General features: G+C 41.4%; 1 protein-coding gene across 9 annotated transcripts in view; it reads right to left on the bottom strand.

Annotated features, from left to right (window-relative positions):
* Positions 1-1,122: 1,122 nt before the first annotated feature.
* LOC138945299 (sodium/calcium exchanger 2-like) overlaps positions 1,123-18,733 on the bottom strand; it is a 105,093-nt gene continuing 87,482 nt past the window's right edge. For 7 of the 9 annotated variants that reach the window (XM_070316719.1, XM_070316764.1, XM_070316733.1 and 4 more), the window contains 3 exons: positions 17,668-17,843; positions 16,735-16,915; positions 5,289-5,368 (listed from right to left, as the gene is read on the bottom strand). In XM_070316719.1, the coding sequence (XP_070172820.1) occupies positions 16,781-16,915; positions 17,668-17,843 (311 nt within the window). In that variant the 3' untranslated portion in view covers positions 5,289-5,368; positions 16,735-16,780. Of the gene's footprint in view, positions 5,369-16,734; positions 16,916-17,667; positions 17,844-18,733 lie in introns of all 9 variants that reach the window. The other 2 variants (XM_070316726.1, XM_070316776.1) reach the window with 1 other exon arrangement.

Raw genomic sequence — 18,733 nt, 5'->3', positions numbered from 1 at the left:
ATTTTTCAATCAAATTGATTGACATTTTTGTAAAGCAATCTTCGACGAAGGCCGGACTTAGGTATTGCAATTCAGCTGGGTGGCTTAAAAATTAATTCATGACTTTGGTCATTAAAAATCTGAAAATTGTAATTAAAATTATTTTTTAATAAAACGATCCAAATTTATTCTTCATCATTTTTTGATTCCAAAAACATATAAATATGTTATAATTATTTGGATTAAAAACAAGCTCTGAAAATTAAAAATATAAAAATTATGATCAAAATCAAATTTCCGAAATCGATTTAAAAACAATTTCATCTTATTTTTTGTCGGTTCCTGATTCCAAAAACATATAGATATGATATGTTTGGATTAAAAACACGCTCAGAAAGTTAAAACGAAGAGAGGTACAGAACAGCGTGCTATGCAGCACAGCGAAACCACTACCGCGCGAAACAGACTCGTCAGTTTCACTGCGTTTTGCACGAGCGGCGGACTACGGTCATTGTGAAAAAATGCAGTGCGTTCCGTTTCATTCTGTGAGTTCCACAGCTTGACCAAATGTAGTAATTTCGCCTTACGCGACTTGTTTTTTTTTCTGGTAATTTTCTTGGTTTGTGTTTAAATCAAATGTTGTTTCTTTTTTCTGTACTCACAAATAGGCGCTTTGACCTTATTCCACGTTTTAGGATACAAATAGTATAAGTAAACATTCTTTCCTTGACCCCTCCTCAGCCCCACCCTTCATCTCGGCGCAATGCCCCCACCCCCCCCCCCCCCCCCCCCTCCTCCCTACTTGGAATCAATCACAAGAGAAATTCATCCTATATTAAGTAGAACAAAAAATGCACGCGTTTGATATATAATGTAAGATATGGTGAATGTATGAGATGTCTGTGTGAGGGTGTCTTTTGGAAAAGGTGAAAAGAACTACGAATATAAATTATTATACTGTTCTACTGACGTAACATTTCAGATTCATACAATGTAAAAAATACCACAACCGTGTTTCTATTAACATATTGAGTATAACATCGATCTTTGTTTAAAGTCTAAATATAAACACTGACTGACCTTGCAAAAAACAACATAAATGACTTACATCTACAGGAAAATTGACAGACATTCCAAACGACATCAGCCATTACTGTTTAATTCAGAAGCCAACCAAACAGAAAAAAAAGAAGTAACTTGCTGGTAGTACAAAAATGCAAAATGAAAAAAATCCAATAGAAACACACGTTTCCAAAAGCACTCACACACACATCCACTCAAACACACATCCACCACACACATCACCCAACCATGCATGCAAACACGGCTCTCTCTCTTTCCATGAATAGATGGTCCAACTTTTAAGTATCGCACAGAAGAAGAGGCATTTACAGACTAACCCAGTGTAAACAAAAGTTCTGACACAATCCCAAAGTCTTGTATGTTAAACACTATCAACTAAGAAAACAAAAACTCAAGAACAGAGAACAGGGATAAAGACAAACTAAGAACAGAAAGTTTGAAGACAAGACGATTCAAGTTTACGAAGTTCCCTCCAAAAAACAACACACAAAAACAACACACCAGTGCCAGTACAAGTTCAGCGTACAGCGCACATGTTTTAGCTAAAAAGCAAAGGACAAATAAATACATGTATCAACACTGGCCCAATTCACCAGACGATTACTACAGACACAAACAAAATAATGGTTTTGGCACAGCTGTATCACACATACTAATTAACCCATCTTTACCAAAACTACCGTGAAAAGTCACATCTTGATTTGAAAAATAAATAAATAAAGCAACAGTAGGAGACATTAAAGTCCGCCTCAAGTAGGATGGCCTGACTTCAAGGAAAAAGTTGAAATATGTTTGAGTTGACATTTTTTTCAAACTTCATCAGCATATTTAGGTACGTTCAATCTGTGTAAGCCCTTCGTACCACATCTTACAGTCATATTTATTTTTCCCTGTGTCTTTTAAAGACCGTGTACGTATAGCTGCAAAAAAAACTATGTTTCGTCCTCAGTTCCATTATGCGCAACTGCAAACATCGTTTTTCTTTCCTTCTTTTTTTTCACAGCTTACGTCCCATTTTATCGACAGTGTAGAGCAGCTACACGCAGCCTATACACAGCGGTTTATGAGATACATGAAATATGTAATTACTAAACTTAAAATAATGTATTGTTTTTTCTTCACATGGGCTACAGTCTGCAAATCAAAAACCGGAACTGCACTCAGTTGCTGTAAAAATACATTAATAACAATGAATCGTTTCCGCAATATGGTCTCACAGATCGTAAAATCTGACACACTCGCCCATTTTAATTAAGGGGTCTATAGATTTACAGAACTACACAGCAATAAAAAGGAAGCGTCTACTTCGAGGGCAACAAGAACCTACGTTCTGGAAATGACGAGGGGATATGATCAAGTTAAAAAAAACATGCGTCACACAATCTATCACATACGTTTAGCAGTTACGATCAAAGATAACTTTGAGAAATACCCGAGAAAAAACCCACACTCGAGTAATACACAGAAAACACATCTGGAGTCTGCTAATTTATTTCCCGTTCCATGTGACGTCAGCAGGGGATCTTGTCATCGTCTCTTGGGGTAATTAATATGCACGTCCTGTATACTGACGTCACATGTGTCCCAGTCCAGCACAGTCCTTGTATGTTTAACGTCTTTACTCCACCTTTCACAACATCAGTTCAGATGTGATCTGTGTGGATCTTTGTGTCGCTGGAAGACCACACCATAAAAAACCTCAATGCATTTCTCCCAAACAGTTACAGACAAAAGGATTATATACTGTGCATTTCTGGTGACTGTAGTACAGAATGTAACTTATGACACCCGCATACTTTCATGTATTTGTTTTGGTAGGTTATTCTGTTGTGACGACCTCACACGAGCATTCCTCATGGGAATTAATCACCAGAGATGTGCTTCCTCAATGATGTCACCAACAGGAACCTGATACGCAAAGACAGATTTCAGGGACAGATGTCACTTGCTCACCCCAGCTATATTTTTCAAACGTGATGAGTTGTAAGATCAGTTGTGATGAGATCATCACGATCACGATCAGTTGTGATGAAATGAACCACACGCGCGTTCTGCACGCAGGGCTCCAATACTAAGCTCCATACACAAAAATGATCGTTCATTTTACTTGAATAATCTGAGATCTTTACTGTAAGTAGACACGTATACATCTATATAGTGCGATGTTTGGATTTAAAAAAACACACACACACACACACAAAATTGACACTCTGGAAGAGAGACCAGGGGACTTTTCTTTAAATTACGAATGGCACAGAAATAAACTGCTTTGACAGAAGAAAGGATAATGTAACAACAACAACAACAACAAATCACAAAATACAAGAACAAAAACGTGACGAAAGATACAAAAAACAAAACACTCTCTTTCACAAATTGCATGTGCATCAAAATCATTTTTTCAAGACTGTGCTAAAATACTGATGAAATGATTTACTGATGCTGAAGCATAAAAGGGTGAGACACATCTTCGTCATTCCATCGAAATATAAAAGCTGGGTCAAATTCGCGGGAATCAATGAACCAATTAAACAAAAGCTCATCTCTCGTCAATTTGTATTGCAAAGATCCAAACACCTTTCGCTAAAATATGATCAGGTTCGTGATACATTCAACATTTACAATTGCAACACTGCTTCCTCCAGAACTAAAGTTAAAGCAATTAGAAATAAGATAAACTTCGGCTATCTACAAAGATGCATAACCACGTCAACCGTGGCGAGCTCATTGAGTTTTCCGCGGTAAAGCTATCGCGCATGTTCATTGAAATGATCCCGTCATTCTGAGTTAGGCTGTAGTATGTTGTTCACGATCACAGAAATCCGCAGCAAACTTAAAGGCACAGTAAGCCTCCCGTAAACCATCACAAATATTGTCAGGCTTTTACACACAGTACAAACACCTTTTCATTTAAACACTCACCGAACTGGAACATCCTAGGTGCCCTACGTAAAGAGCGAGCAATTTTTAAAGAATTAATTTTGCGGATTGTCTGTCAGACAATCGGACCGTGGTGCGTTTTGGTGCTAGACCTAACTTTTAAAATCGAAATAATAAATTGACAGCTTGTTACACAAACATTCTTAAATCATAAAAGAATTCTTTTTTTATCAAGACAAGATCAGTACAATTCGAAGTTTTGAAAGTTTGAAAAAAAAAAGCCCGGAAGCAGGGTCACGCAAGGTCGTGGTTCTCGTAGAAGACGACGGTTTATGTCTATCGCCAGTTCCTCTGAACAGTCAAAAGCCACCGCTAGAGTTCTTGTGAACCACAGCCGTTTGTTTCGTGCATAGTCAGAGGTACATAATAACCTGCTATTACAGATAAGCTCACATCGAGTCGCATTCAAATTACTAACTGACGACTACAATCATTGTGAAAAGGGGAAACTGGATCACACGGGTTCACAATGGTTCAGGGGTAAGATAAATCACACAAAAATAAATTCTTTGAAAATTGCTCGCTCTTTACGGAGGGCACCTAGGATGTTCTCAAGCGGTGAGTGTTTAAATGGAAGCGTGTTTGTACTGTGTGTAAAAGCCTAACAGTATCTGTGATGGTTTATGGGAGGCTTACTGTACCTTTAAAGTTTTCAAACTGCCACCCATGCACAGTAAAAAATGTCCTCTTCATGATGCGTTGCTTCATTTTGGACCAAGCGCCGAAGAAGCAAGACGAATCAAAGGTTTTTCAAAAGAGTCATTCCTTGAATATTTCCCTTGAAGTCTCAAAGGAACACGCAAGAATCCTCAAATTCAAACTGCTGAAAATTAATATTCAATCGTCTACCGATTCTTCCGAGCGTTTGTCGAATATTCGAAGTCACATCACTGACACAGTAGAATAGTTCCAGGTTCTTTTTTGGTGTGTTCCCAGACATAAAAGCAAGTTGCGTCTTTTGGTCCACATCTTGATCACGATCATAAAAGCAGCCACAGTAATCTACACAAGTAGGTCGAGATCTCAAGTTGTACAAGGCGCAGGCTAGGCAGCAGTCATGGAAAGCTGTCCAAAATAGTCTTATCAACTTGGTCTCCACCATAAACTCTGTGACCCCCACACAGGACGTCAGGGCGAGAGAGACAGATAGTGGGTCACTTATCACAAAGATAGCCAACAGAAGCAGGGCACTGAGGACAATCAGAAGCAAGAACCAGTGCTGACGTACACCTTGGCTCTACAAGTCGATCTTGTTGTAGGCCTTGAGGCTGGACAGGATGATGTAGAGCAGCCACAACACAAACAGGAAAACAGCGAAGACGAGCTTCGAGCTCAAGGTCTTCCCTCCCAGCTCACCGCCAATAATCTGCAAGCAGACACACGCACTGGGTAAGTTACACACGAAGCCGGCAAAGGTTGTTGGTGCACGTAGTCGGTCACCATTCACAGCAGTTTCCGCTGGCAAGCATTTCATTTTAGAGAGTGTCCGACAGAAACACGCCACGTTGCAAGTGAATATTGTTTCAATGTACAATGTTACTAATATATTTTTTGGAGTGGATAGTTAGTTTGTGAGACATCCCTCCCCGAACGAGCGAGCGAGCGAGCGAGCGAGAGAGAGAGAGAGAGAGAGAGAGAGAGAGAGAGAGAGAGAGAGAGAGAGAGAGAGAGAGAGAGAGAGAGAGAGAGAGAGAGCGAGAGAGAGAGAGAGAGCTGATGGGACACAAACTCACACCGCTTGTACAAACCTCTCTTTCCTCTATATAGCTTCAACATAAAATCTTGTTTGAATACTTCTTTAATCGTCAATACCTCGCAACAAATAAGAATAAGATGAACGTAAATTTGGATCGTTTTATAAAAATTTTTATTTTGATTACAATTTTCAGATTTTTAATGACCAAAGTCATCAATTAATTTTTAAGCCACCAAGCTGAAATGCAATACCAAAGTACGGCCTTCGTCAAAGATTGCTTGGCCAAAATTTCAATCAATTTGATTGAAAAATGAGGGTGTGACAGTGCCGCCTCAACTTTTACAAAAAGCCGGATATGACGTCATCAAAGACATTTATCGAAAAAAGGAAAAAACTGTCCGGGGATATCATTCCCAGGAACTCTCAACTTAAAATTTCATAAAGATCGGTCAAGTAGTTTAGTCTGAATCGCTCTACACACACACACGCACAGACAGACAGACTGCACACACACACACACACACACACACACACACACACACACACACACACACACACACACACACACACACATATACACCACGACCCTCGTCTCGATTCCCCCTGTATGTTATAACATTTAGTCAAAACTTGACTAAATGTAATGAGGGAAGAAACACCTTGAATAAATGAAGAAAAAGACGTCAGAAAGCAGGGGAAGTAAATTGAATTCACTTGTATTCACTCGTGAATAAGTAGTTATATTCCCCCCCCCCCCCCCAGAAAAAGACGGCAGAAAGCATGGGAACTTAGTAACTTGAATTCACTCGTGAATAAGTAGTTATTCCCCCCCCCCCCCCGGCCTATTTCCCTCTGTAAACTGGAAGGGCTGTTTATTTTTCGGTCGACACACAACAACCAAAAAATAACCACCGATAGCTCATGGGTTGAGAAGCTACACTTTGTGGGCACTACTTTTAGAGACTGTAAGTTCCGAACGCTCAAATATACAAAATATACATACCTGGCGCAGACAACACAAACAGACCGCATTATTTTAAACTAAGAACTACAAATAAAACCAAATAAACTGCTGTGAAGTGTTAGCAGAACTGAATGATTTTCACGGAACTCTTCAACCGCGCATTAATCACTTGTGCAGGTAGACTGGCAGAGTGATTTGGACTCGATCAAACACGTTTCTTCTTTAACAAAAAAACTGAAGAAAGGGGGAATGAATTGGTTACATGCCGAGTCTCAGTGAATATTAAAAATAATGGTCGAAGTTTGAGGATCATGAAAAATGCGAGCTTACGCGCCAAGACTGCATCCTTTGAGCTATCCAGGTTTCGAGGTGGTTTGCATGTGAATAACTTTCGGTTGCTAGGTGAATTATCTGAACAAACAGCCGTTATAGCTCAAACATGAAAAGAAGGAAGAAGTGGAACAAATGCAAATAAACACTAACGTTGTGAAATAAGCCACTGAAACAACCTTTAGAATTTTTTTTTTAAAGATTCGACACAGATTATTTGTAGCCGCCGGGCTACTTAGGTTTCGCTCTTGTGGTTGTTGGAAAGTCTAGTTGATTGTCGACTGGGGACTGGGGACTGTATCTCTGGTACTCTGGTGTCACTTGAGCTCAAACTATGGCGAGTAGCTTGGAATTGTGGGGCCAAGGGTTTGTGCAAAAAATTACGTTCCTAACGGTAGGCAAACGGAAGATATTAGCTTTACACGTTTTTCGGCACACGGCCAGGAAAAAAAAATTCCCTGTAAAACGGGTGCTAAAGATTTCGCATGAGGACGCGCGTTTCAACCTAACACTTGACGTCGAAGACAATCATGTGCTAAGTGAGACCTAAAACCTTTATACACGAAGCATGGAAGCTTTTACAAAGCATAGGCGTGTACACTAGTCAGATAACATGTTTTTTTTAATTCGTTTCAGCTGTTGTCAAAGATGTTTTCAACTTAAATTGAATGGGGTACTATCATTGCGTATGTCTGGGTTTGAAACATCGTCCCGCGGCGCTCTCGATGTGTGGAGGGGTTGATATACTCTAAGAGAGGCTTGATTTCGACGAGCGCACAATAGCTCAATCGTTTAGGGCGCTTCTGTGGCAAGGCGTAGGTGCGACCGAATATGTTTTGTTTGTTATTTTCATCCGAGCATGCAGCTTTCACTTTTTTTCCTGCACTCCTTTCTGGCTCTCTCTTTCATTTTATTTTAATATTTTTTTGAATTTATTTTTTTAATTTAAATTTTATAATTTTTGTATACATTTTTTCTTCTTTTTACATTTAGTCAAGTTTTGACTAAATGTTTTAACGTAGGGGGGAATCGAGACGAGGGTGTGGTGTATGTGTGTGTGTGTGTGTCTGTGCGTGTGTGTGTGTAGAGCGATTCAGACTAAACTACAGGACCAATCTTTATGAAATTGTACATGAGAGTTCCTGGGAATGATATCCCCGGACAGTTTTTTCTTTTTTTCGATAAATGTCTTTGATGACGTCATATCCGGCTTTTTGTAAAAGTTGAGGCGGCACTGTCACACCCTCATTTTTCAATCAAATTGATTGAAATTTTGGCCAAGCAATCTTCGACGAATGCCGGACTTCGGTATTGCATTTCAGCTTGGTGGCTTAAAAATTAATTGATGACTTTGGTCATTAAAGATCTGAAAATTGTAAAACAAAATTTTTTTTATAAAACGATCCAAATTTACGTTCATCTTATTCTTTATCATGTTCTGATTCAAAAAACATATAAATATGTTATATTTGGATTAAAAACAAGCTCTGAAAATTAAAAATATAAAAATTATGATCAAAATTAACTTTCCGAAATCGATTTAAAAACAATTTTATCTTATTCCTTGTCGGTTCCTGATTCTAACAAGAAGAGCAAACGCTCGATCGAGTCACTTTCGCAGTTCTGAATATTATATGAGGCATCAGATGGACAGGAAGAAATTGCTATTCACAACACAATGAGTCACGTTCACATAAAATTTGAGCCCGGTCACTTTTATAGTTTCCGAGAAAAGCCCAACGTTAAGTTGTGTGTTGCCGAACAGAAAAGGCTAGTTATCTACCTTGTTTTTCTGATAACGTTCGTAAAAGGCTACAGATGTAAATACTTTGATGTAAAGAATAATCCTACAAAGTTTCAATCACATCCGATGAACTTTGTCAAAGATATAAAATGTCTAATTTTTCCTTTGACGCTGACCTGTGACCTTGAAAAAGGTCAAAGGTCAACGAAACCATCGTTAAAGTGTAGAGGTCATTGGAGGTCACGACTAAACAAAATATGAGCCCGATCGCTTTGATAGTTTCCGAGAAAAGTCCAACGTTAAGGTGGTGTCTACGGACGGCCGGCCGGACGGCCGGCCGGCCGGACAGACTAACACTGACCGATTACATAGAGTCACTTTTTCTCAAGTGACTCAAAAACATATAGATATGATATGTTTGGATTAAAAACACGCTCAGAAAGTTAAAACGAAGAGAGGTACAGTAAAGCGTGCTATGAAGCACAGCGCAACCGCTACCGCGCCAAACAGGCTCGTAACTTTCACTGCCTTTTGCACTAGCTGCGGACTACGTTCAGTTTCATTCTGTGAGTTCCACAGCTTGACTAAATGTAGTAATTTCGCCTTACGCGACTTGTTTCTTCTGCACTCCTTTCTAGGTCTCTCTTTCATTTTATTTACATTTTTGTAATTTTAATTTTTTTTCAATTATTATTTATTTTGTAAAAAAATTCTTTTAATTTTTTTATCAGTGTCAAAAGTTAGACACGGTCAACTGGTTTTGCTCTGAGTGAGTGCAGGTGACCTCAATTAGCTGACGGTGACACCTCTCTGCCCACAGAGGGGCTGGGGAGGCGGGGGGGGGGGGGGGGGGGGGGGGGGGGGGGGGGGGGGGGGGGGGGGGAGACAGGGGGTGGGGGGTGGGATGGTAGTCAGTAGTCAGCTAGAAGTGAAATATCTCTGGAGGTAATGAAGAGGTGTAGGGGAATTTCTTTCTTTCTTTATTTGGTGTTTAACGTCGTTTTCAACCACGAAGGTTATATCGTGACAGGGTGTTGGGGAAAGACCCCAAATACCGAACAGGTGCCTAATACCGAACAGCTGATTTCTCGAAAAGAAGAGGTGACTACTCAAATTGAACTGCACGAGGTGATAGAGTACCGTCCCTGATTATCCTACACCAAAAATTATGGCGGATAAAGGCGGCAAAAGAAAACGGTGTGATTTTATGATTTTATGACTCTCAATGCTATTTCGACCCACAGAAGACTAGGATCATAGTATGAATTTAAGTTGCTTTTTGTGAAAAGTTTGGGTTGAAATTAACAGTGTGATATATCTCCTTGCCAAATATGTCTGTTTGCAAGCAGATCTTCGTCTTAGATGTTGCCTGAGCGCCACGTGGTTTTAAAACAGTTAGGTAGATTTCAATTACCGAACACTCCATGTTTCAAATACCGAACAGTGTTCGGTATTTGAACTAGTGTGTTCGGATTTTGACTCTCTCTCTCTCTCTCTCTTTTTCTCTCTCTCTCTCTCTCTCTCTCTCTCTCTCTCTCTCTCTCTCTCTCCCTCTATCTATCTATCTATCTATCGATCTATCTATCTATCTATCTATCTATCTATCTATCTCTCTCTCTCTCTCTTCTCTTCTCTTTTTATTGTCTGTGCATATGTATGCCAGAAGTAGATCTAGTTAGTACAGAGTGATGAGCGTTGTTAATACTTGGTGTACTGGTATATTGTGCAGGGCTACATGGTCAACGCAGTCACTGGCAACAGCCATGGCAGCTGTCATAGACAAGAGGCTTGGACTTCGAGCACCTGCAAGAGCGTATGGAATCCCCCCCCCCCCCCCCCCACAACACTTAAATATCATCTTAATGGAAAATACGAACATGCCATGGGTGATACAAAACATTTGGGGAGGCCGTCCATTCTTACCCCAGCAATAGAAAAAGAATTGGTTGACCATATCATTAAATGTGAGAGGATGATTTTTGGCCTGACCAGAAAAGACGTTATGTCACTTGCATACGAAATAGCGAGCAGAAATGGAATTCAACATATTTTCAATGAAGACAAAAAATCATCTGGAAAAAGATGGTTGAAGCTCTTTTTACAGCGACACCCTCAACTATCCCTGAGGCAGCCGGAATCAACATCAATTGCCAGAGCACAAGGCTTCAATGCTGTCTGCGTAAACAGATTCTATGACCTGCTGGAAGAGCAAATACAGACCAAAGGATTCAATGGCACAACGATCTACAATGTCGACGAAACTGGTGTTTCAACTGTGCAGAAACGCTGCCAGAAGATTCTCGGGCAAAAGGGCAAACATCAGATCGGCGCTATCACCAGTGGGGAGAGGGGGACAAATACAACCGTTGTTTGTTGTGTGAATGGTGTTGGACACTATGTGCCTCCCTTGATTCTGTTCAAAAGAAAGAGGCATTGCCGTGAACTTGCTGACGGTGCACCTACTGGGAGCCTTGTCACAAACAATGAATCTGGCTGGATGGACAAAGACATGTTCCTGACTTGGATACGTCATTTTGCCACTCATGTGAAGCCGTCACCTGACAGACCAGTTCTCCTCATCATGGATGGACACGCATCTCATACAAGATCTCTTTCAGCCATCGACTTTGCCAGAGAAAACGGGATAGTGATGCTGTCACTACCTCCTCATGCAACAGCCAGGCTCCAGCCTCTGGACGTGGCCTTCAAGCCATTGCAGACCTTCTTCATCCAGGAGCAAGAAACATGGATGCGAACAAATCCGTGGAGAAAGATAACTGCTTTCCAGATTGCTGGTATCTTTAACAAAGCCTACGTTCGCGCAGCCTCGATGGCAACAGCCGCCAAGGGCTTTGAAACAACAGGCATATGGCCCTGCAACCGGCATGTGTTCGGCGAGGTGGACTTTCTCCCTTTGATTGACGATGTTGACGCCTTCAACATTTCGTTTGGCCATCCAGGCCCAAGGTCCAGTCCCTCAAATTCATGCCACACACCTTTCCAGCAAGCAAGACCCTCTTCTCAGCCAGCAAGACCACACCCCCAACCATCAGGACCCCCCTCTGAACCAACAAGACCCTCCTCTGAACCAGCAGGTTCCCCATCTGAACAAGCAGGACCCTCCTCTCAACCACCAAGACCCTCCTCTGAGCCAGCAGGTTCCTCATATGAAGAGGCAGGACCCCCCTCTGAACCACTAAGACCCTCCGCTGAGCCTGTAGAACCTCCCCTCGGAACCAATAGGACCCCCCTCTGAAGAAGCAGGACCCCCCTCTGAACCACGAGACCCTCTGCTGAGCCTGTAGAACCCCCCTCGGAACCAATAGGACCCCCATCTGAACAGGACCCCCCCTCTGAACCAGCAAGACCCCTCTCTGGGCGAACTGGACATCCAGTAGACCCACTTTCTGAGCCACCTCGCCCATGCTCTGAGCAAGACATAGGCCTATTTTTGGCACTTCCAAACAAAACAGTTATCCAAACCAATCCCGATGGACGCTGCTTTTTACATTTAGTCAAGTTTTGACTAAATGTTTTAACATAGAGCGGGGAATCGAGACGAGGGTCGTGGTCTATGTGTGTGTATGTGTGTGTGTGTGTGTGCGTGTGTGTGTGTGTAGAGCGATTCAGACTAAACTACTGGACCGATCTTTCTGAAATTTGACATGAGAGTTCCTGGGAATGATATCCCCGGACAGTTTTTTCCTTTTTTGCGATAAATGTCTTTGATGACGTCATATCCGGCTTTTTGTAACAGTTGAGGCGGCACTGTCACACCCTCATTTTTCAATCAAATTGATTGAAATTTTAGCCAAGCAATTTTTTTTTCTTCATAAAACGATCCAAATTTACGTTCATCATATTCTTCATCATTTTCTAATTCCAAAAACATATAAATATGTTAATTTGGATTAAAAACAAGCTCTAACAAGAAGGGCAAAGCCCATACGACTCACATGCTTTACACATTTTTCCTACCAAAATACATGTGACCTTGACATAAGGTCAAGGTCATCCAAGGTCATGCAACACAAAGCTGTTAATTCAAGACATAGGAAGTACAATGGTGCTTATTGGCTCTTTCTACCATGAGATATGGTCACTTTTAGTGGTTCACTACCTTATTTTGGTCACATTTCATAAGGGTCAAAGTGACCTTGACCTTGATCATATGTGACCAAATGTGTCTCATGATGAAAGCATAACATGTGCCCCACATAATTTTTAAGTTTGAAACAGTTATCTTCCATAGTTCAGGGTCAAGGTCACTTCAAAATATGTATACAATCCAACTTTGAAGAGCTCCTGTGACCTTGACCTTGAAGCAAGGTAAACCAAACTGGTATCAAAAGATGGGGCTTACTTTGCCCTATATATCATATATAGGTGAGGTATTCAATCTCAAAAACTTCAGAGAAAATGGGAAAAATGTGAAAAATAGCTGTTTTTTAGGCAACATTTATGGCCCCTGCGACCTTGACCTTGAAGCAAGGTCAAGATGCTATGTATGTTTTTTGGGGCCTTGTCATCATACACCATCTTGCCAAATTTGGTACTGATAGACTGAATAGTGTCCAAGAAATATCCAACGTTAAAGTTTTCCGGACGGACGGACGGACGGACGGACGGACGTCCGGACGTCCGGACGGACGGACGGACGACTCGGGTGAGTACATAGACTCACTTTTGCTACGCATGTGAGTCAAAAATTAAAATAATTAAAAATTATGATCAAAATTAAATTTCCAAAATCGTTTCAAAAACTATTTCATCTTATTCCTTGTCGGTTCCTGATTCCAAAAACATATAGATATGATATGTTTGGATTAAAAACACGCTCAGAAAGTTAAAACGAAGAGAGGTGCAGTAAAGCGTGCTATGAAGCACAGCGCAACCGCTGCCGCGCCAAACAGGCTCGTCACTTTCACTGCAGAACTAGCGGCGGACTACGTTCAGTTTCATTCTGTGAGTTCCACAGCTTGACTAAATGTAGTAATTTCGCCTTACGCGACTTGTTACATTTAGTCAAGTTTTGACTAAATGTTTTAACAGAGTGGGAATCGAGACGAGGGTCGTGGTGTATGTGTGTCTGTGTGTGTGTGTGTGTGTGTAGAGCGATTGAGAGTAAACTACTGGACCGATCTGCATGAAATTTGACATGAGAGTTCCTGGGTATGATATCCCCGGATGTTTTTTTCATTTTTTCGATAAATGTCTTTGATGACGTCATATCCGGCTTTTTGTAAAAGTTGAGGCGGCACTGTCACACCCTCATTTTTCAATCAAATTGATTGAAATTTTGGCCAAGCAATCTTTAACGAAGGCCGTACTTCGGTATTGCATTTCAGCTTGGTGGCTTAAAAATTAATTGATGACTTTGGTCATTAAAAATCTGAAAATTGTAATTAAATTTTTTTTTATAAAACGATCCAAATTTACGTTCATCTTATTTTTCATCATTTTCTGATTCCAAAAACATATAAATATGTTATATTCGGATTAAAAACAAGCTCTGAAAATTAAAAATATAAAAATTATTGTCAAAATCAAATTTCCGAAATCGATTTAAAAACCAATTTCATCTTATTCCTTGTCGGTTCCTGATTCCAAAAACATATGAAATGATATGTTTGGATTAAAAACACGCTCAGAAAGTTCAAACGAAGACAGGTACAGAAAAGCGTGCTATGCAGCACAGCGAAACGACTACCGCGCTGAACAGGCTCGTCAGTTTCACTCCGTTTTGCACAAGCGGCGGACTACGGTCATTGTGAAAAAATGCAGTGCGTTCAGTTTCATTCTGTGAGTTCCACAGCTTGACTAAATGTAGTAATTTCGCCTTACGTGACTTGTTGTCATCGGCAACACTCCTGCGTTCCGAACTGCAGAAAGGGACGGTAATGGGTTACCTTCAGAGTGTCACACGAAAATACAAGAACAGATCCAAGCTGATGCTCCAAGACAAAAGATGACCAGTCACATGCTCAGCAACATTGAAGGCTTCCGCGAAGTGTCAGCTGCAATAAACTTTGATATGCCATCATCTTTCGCTTTTTTCTCCCTAGAAGAAAGGATTCTTCACATGGCTCATTCAACTGCTTCAGTGGTAGACATGGACATTTCTGCTACAAGTGAGGTGTTGCAGCAGCCCATCCACATTATCAATGCAGAGTCTGGGAACGTTCTCAAATACAACGATAACTCTTTGGCTCAACCAGTGACTCTCTTTTACTCACCTCATGGGGACAATGCAGGACACTATGACTGCGTCCTTGAGTCAGCTGTCTCCGTGGCGCTGATTTCTCACAATCCCAGTGTTTCACAACAGAAATTAGCGGCGAAACGAAAATCCAGAAAAACAGAAGCTGAACTTATCACGTCAAGTCCATACAAACGTAAACTTGAAGAGTGGCAGGCAAAACAAAAACCAACAAAGAAAACAAGCAAATCAAAGCCAAACACAGAGAACACAGAGAAACAGAAAGCTAGAAACAAGAAAACAAGCGTCAGTCATCAGCAGGAAGCTAGCTGGTTCTGTTTTTTGTGCCGAGAATGCACCTGTGAGGACCATCCTGAACTCAGGTCAAAATGAGTTCGGCTCATTCTCCCCCTGACAGGATGCCTTGAGTTTCCTTGTCTGGCAAGGAAACCGATTTTTTTAAAAAATATTTAGACCTTTTTGTAATGTATTATTGATATAAGCAGATTCGCGATCGTCGATAATGATTTTTCATGGTGTTTTGTAATTTTTAAATTACTAAGGAATTGATATGTAAGACAGTTTCAAGCGAGCTATTTTTCGCGGCTGTATTTACTGTGCAAACAACTCTAAATATGGCAAAAGTGTCACGTGATAATCAACCGTTTGGTTTCGGCGCTAACTGGAGCAGACGATTTTTTCTGTAACCAGTTGACAGTGATGAAACCATATATTACGATCTCCTTCCGGCAGCAGTCCCAACATTTCGACTTGTTTTGACCTTAGAACGATGTCTTTATCATAACTGTGAAGAACAGAACGGAGATCACTGTCGAAGTCGGCCAATCTGCAATCATTTTCGTCTCGCGAACACTGATCTCAAATTTAGATCAGTGCTCGCGAAAACCATATGGGAGATAACTCTGTATTTTTGTTTTGATAGATTCGCGTAGGACTGTAGCGTCCGGTCAGGGAGAGAATGAGCCGAACTCATTTTGACCTGAGTTCAGGATGCTGTGAGGACATGATTCAGTGTTTGATGTGCTCAGAATGGGTACATGTGGATTGCGCTGGAACAACAGAAAGCCAAAGAGAGTACCTTTGCGATGTTTGTCAGTCAAAATAACATTGGTTTTTGCTGTTCGGATTTTGAACCTCTGTGTTCGGAGTTAGGGACCAGGTGCTGTAATTCCGAACATATTCTAAAAAAAATGAAATTAAGATAACTTTCTTTTATGTTGATTTCTTTCCACAAAAAGTGGTATGAATGTTGCTGATCAATTACTTTATTAAAATTCACATTTAAAAACGGCCTGTCTTCTGTTGTTTTTGAGATGATGGCAGATTTTCTTAAGTGTTCCGTATTTGGGGACTTTCCCTTACTCTTCCAAAGTTCAGTTGTCACGGCTTCGGGTAAGGAAAGCAGTGTTGTGGACAGGCGTCTCAGTGGTTAGTCGAGACTATCTAAAATAAGGTCTCGGCGACGACTGTTGTTAATCTGTTACTTTGATGCCGACAGCTCTGTCTGTCTGTCATTCTGTCTCTCTCTCTCCCCCCCCCCCCCCTCCTCTCTCGCTCTCTGTCTCTCTCCCTCTCTCTCTCTTTCTCTCGCTCTCTCTCAGTATGGTTTAAAACTGTTAAGCGTGACTTAAGGTCGCGGATTAGGTCACACGTCAACTGTTTGTGCAGAGACGGTATCCATGTCCTACCCCCGTGTCACCACGGGCGGCTACTTTGCCCGTTAAGGTCAATGCTTGTTTAAACAAATGAAGCATGCAGAAACCGTCGGCTGCACTTACGAGCTAGTACGGCAAAAGGATCATTGCGCATACATCTTCCCTGTGCTCAAAACTCAGGGAGGTGCAAAAGCTTGGATGCGTGGAGGGAGATGACAACGACGTATACAGACCATAAGGAAACGACGAAGATAGCCATGGAGTATTTGCCTAAGGCGCTGCCTCCCAGCTCTCCACCGACAAACTGTATTGATGGATAGATTATTCATTCAAGGTTACAACCTCCATACGAAGAAGTGTATGCACGAAAAATCCTATGTATAAATGAAATGCACATGGAGAGCATGACACGAGTCATACGACATACCGTCGGGTAGACACGGGAGTCATACGCCACTCAAGGTAAACACACTTTTAACAGTATTCCACAGCGTTGTTGACATCATGGTGACAGATTAAAATTTTTTTTTTTATATATAGCAGAAGAGCGTTTCTTGAATTAGTTTTATCAAATAGTAAATGATATGCATGGATGAACATCTGTCTTGCTACTCCCTATTTCAAACTGTGATCAATAATTATTCCCCTTGCCCGTCCTTCCCCAACATGTTGCCGCAAACCTTCAGTAGCAACACATGCTCCCGTGAAACTGCTCCACTCACACACACACACACACACACGCATGTACACACTCACGCACACCCACATACTTACTCTCTCTCTCTTTCTCTCTACCTTAAAACTTTATCCTTGTAAAATATAGTTCGTTCGTTCGTACTCTCTCTCTCTCTCTCTCTCTCTCTCTCTCTCTCTCTCTCTCTCTCTCTCTCTCTCTCTCTCTCTTTTCTTTCTTTTTTTTAATTTGGTGTTTAACGTCGTTTTCAACCGTTCAAGGTTATATCGCGACGGCTCTCTCTCTCTCTCTCTCTCTCTCTCTCTCTCTCTCTCTCTCTCTCTCTCTCTCTCTCTCTCTCTTTTTCTCTCTCTCTCTCTCACCTTTCTGCGAAGCAGAAGGCAAACGATGCAAATGGTGCCTGCCGTGCCAAAGATGGTGACGCTCTGGGCCAAGTTGTCCGTTTTGACCTTGAAGGTGTACCCATAAATGAGCGCGTGAATCGTTTTGATCACCCAGGGTAGACCCAGTCCCAGGAAGACGTTCACGCTGTTGCTGCCTGTGGTGAAAATAAGTAAACACTCTTGATGTCAAAGAGAGGATGAAAGTTTGAATGTCTAGTTGATTGTCCAGTGAAGCTTGGGGACTGTATCTCTGGTACTCTGGGGTAACTTGAGCTCAAATATGGCGAGTAGCTTGGAATTGTGGTGCCAAGGGTTTGTGCAAAAAATTACGTTCCTAACGGTAGGCAAACGGAAGATATTAGCTTTACACGCTTTTGGCACCCGGCCAGGAAAACAAAATTCCCTGTAAAGCGGGTGCTAAAGATTTCGCATGAGGACGCGCGTTTCAAATTTTCGACGTCGAAGACATGTGCTAAGTGAGACCTAAAACCTTTATACACGAAGCATGGAAGCTTTTACAAAGCATGGGCGTGTACACTAGTCAGATAACATGTTTTTTTTAATTCGTTTCAGCCGTTGTCAAAGACGTTTTCAACTTAAATTGAATGTGGTAGTGGTACTGTCATTGCGTATGTCTGGGTTTGAAACATCGTCCCGCGGCACTCTCGATGTGTGGAGGGGTTGATATACTCTAAGAGAGGCTTGATTTCGACGAGCCGCGCACAATAGCTCAATTGTTTAGGGCGCTTATGTGGGAAGGCGTAGGTAAGAAGCCGCCCTTGGTAATATGGGGGTGGGACACAAAGACAGAGAGACAGACAGACAGAGGGAGGGAAACAATAAAAATTAAATGAATAAATTACAATAAAACAAGTCGCGTAAGGCGAAATTGCTACATTTAGTCAAGCTGTGGAACTCACAGAATGAAACTGAACGCACTGGTTTTTTTCACAATGTCAATGACCGTAGTCCGCCGCTCGTGCAAAAGGCAATGAAATTAACGAGCCTGTTTAGCGCGGTAGTGGTTGCGCTGTGCTGCATCGCA

This window comes from Littorina saxatilis, linkage group LG1 (genome assembly GCF_037325665.1).
Source record: "Littorina saxatilis isolate snail1 linkage group LG1, US_GU_Lsax_2.0, whole genome shotgun sequence".
Lineage (NCBI taxonomy): Eukaryota > Metazoa > Mollusca > Gastropoda > Littorinimorpha > Littorinidae > Littorina > Littorina saxatilis.
Note: the sequence above shows the minus strand (reverse complement) of the source record. Positions and strands in the feature narration are given on the sequence as shown.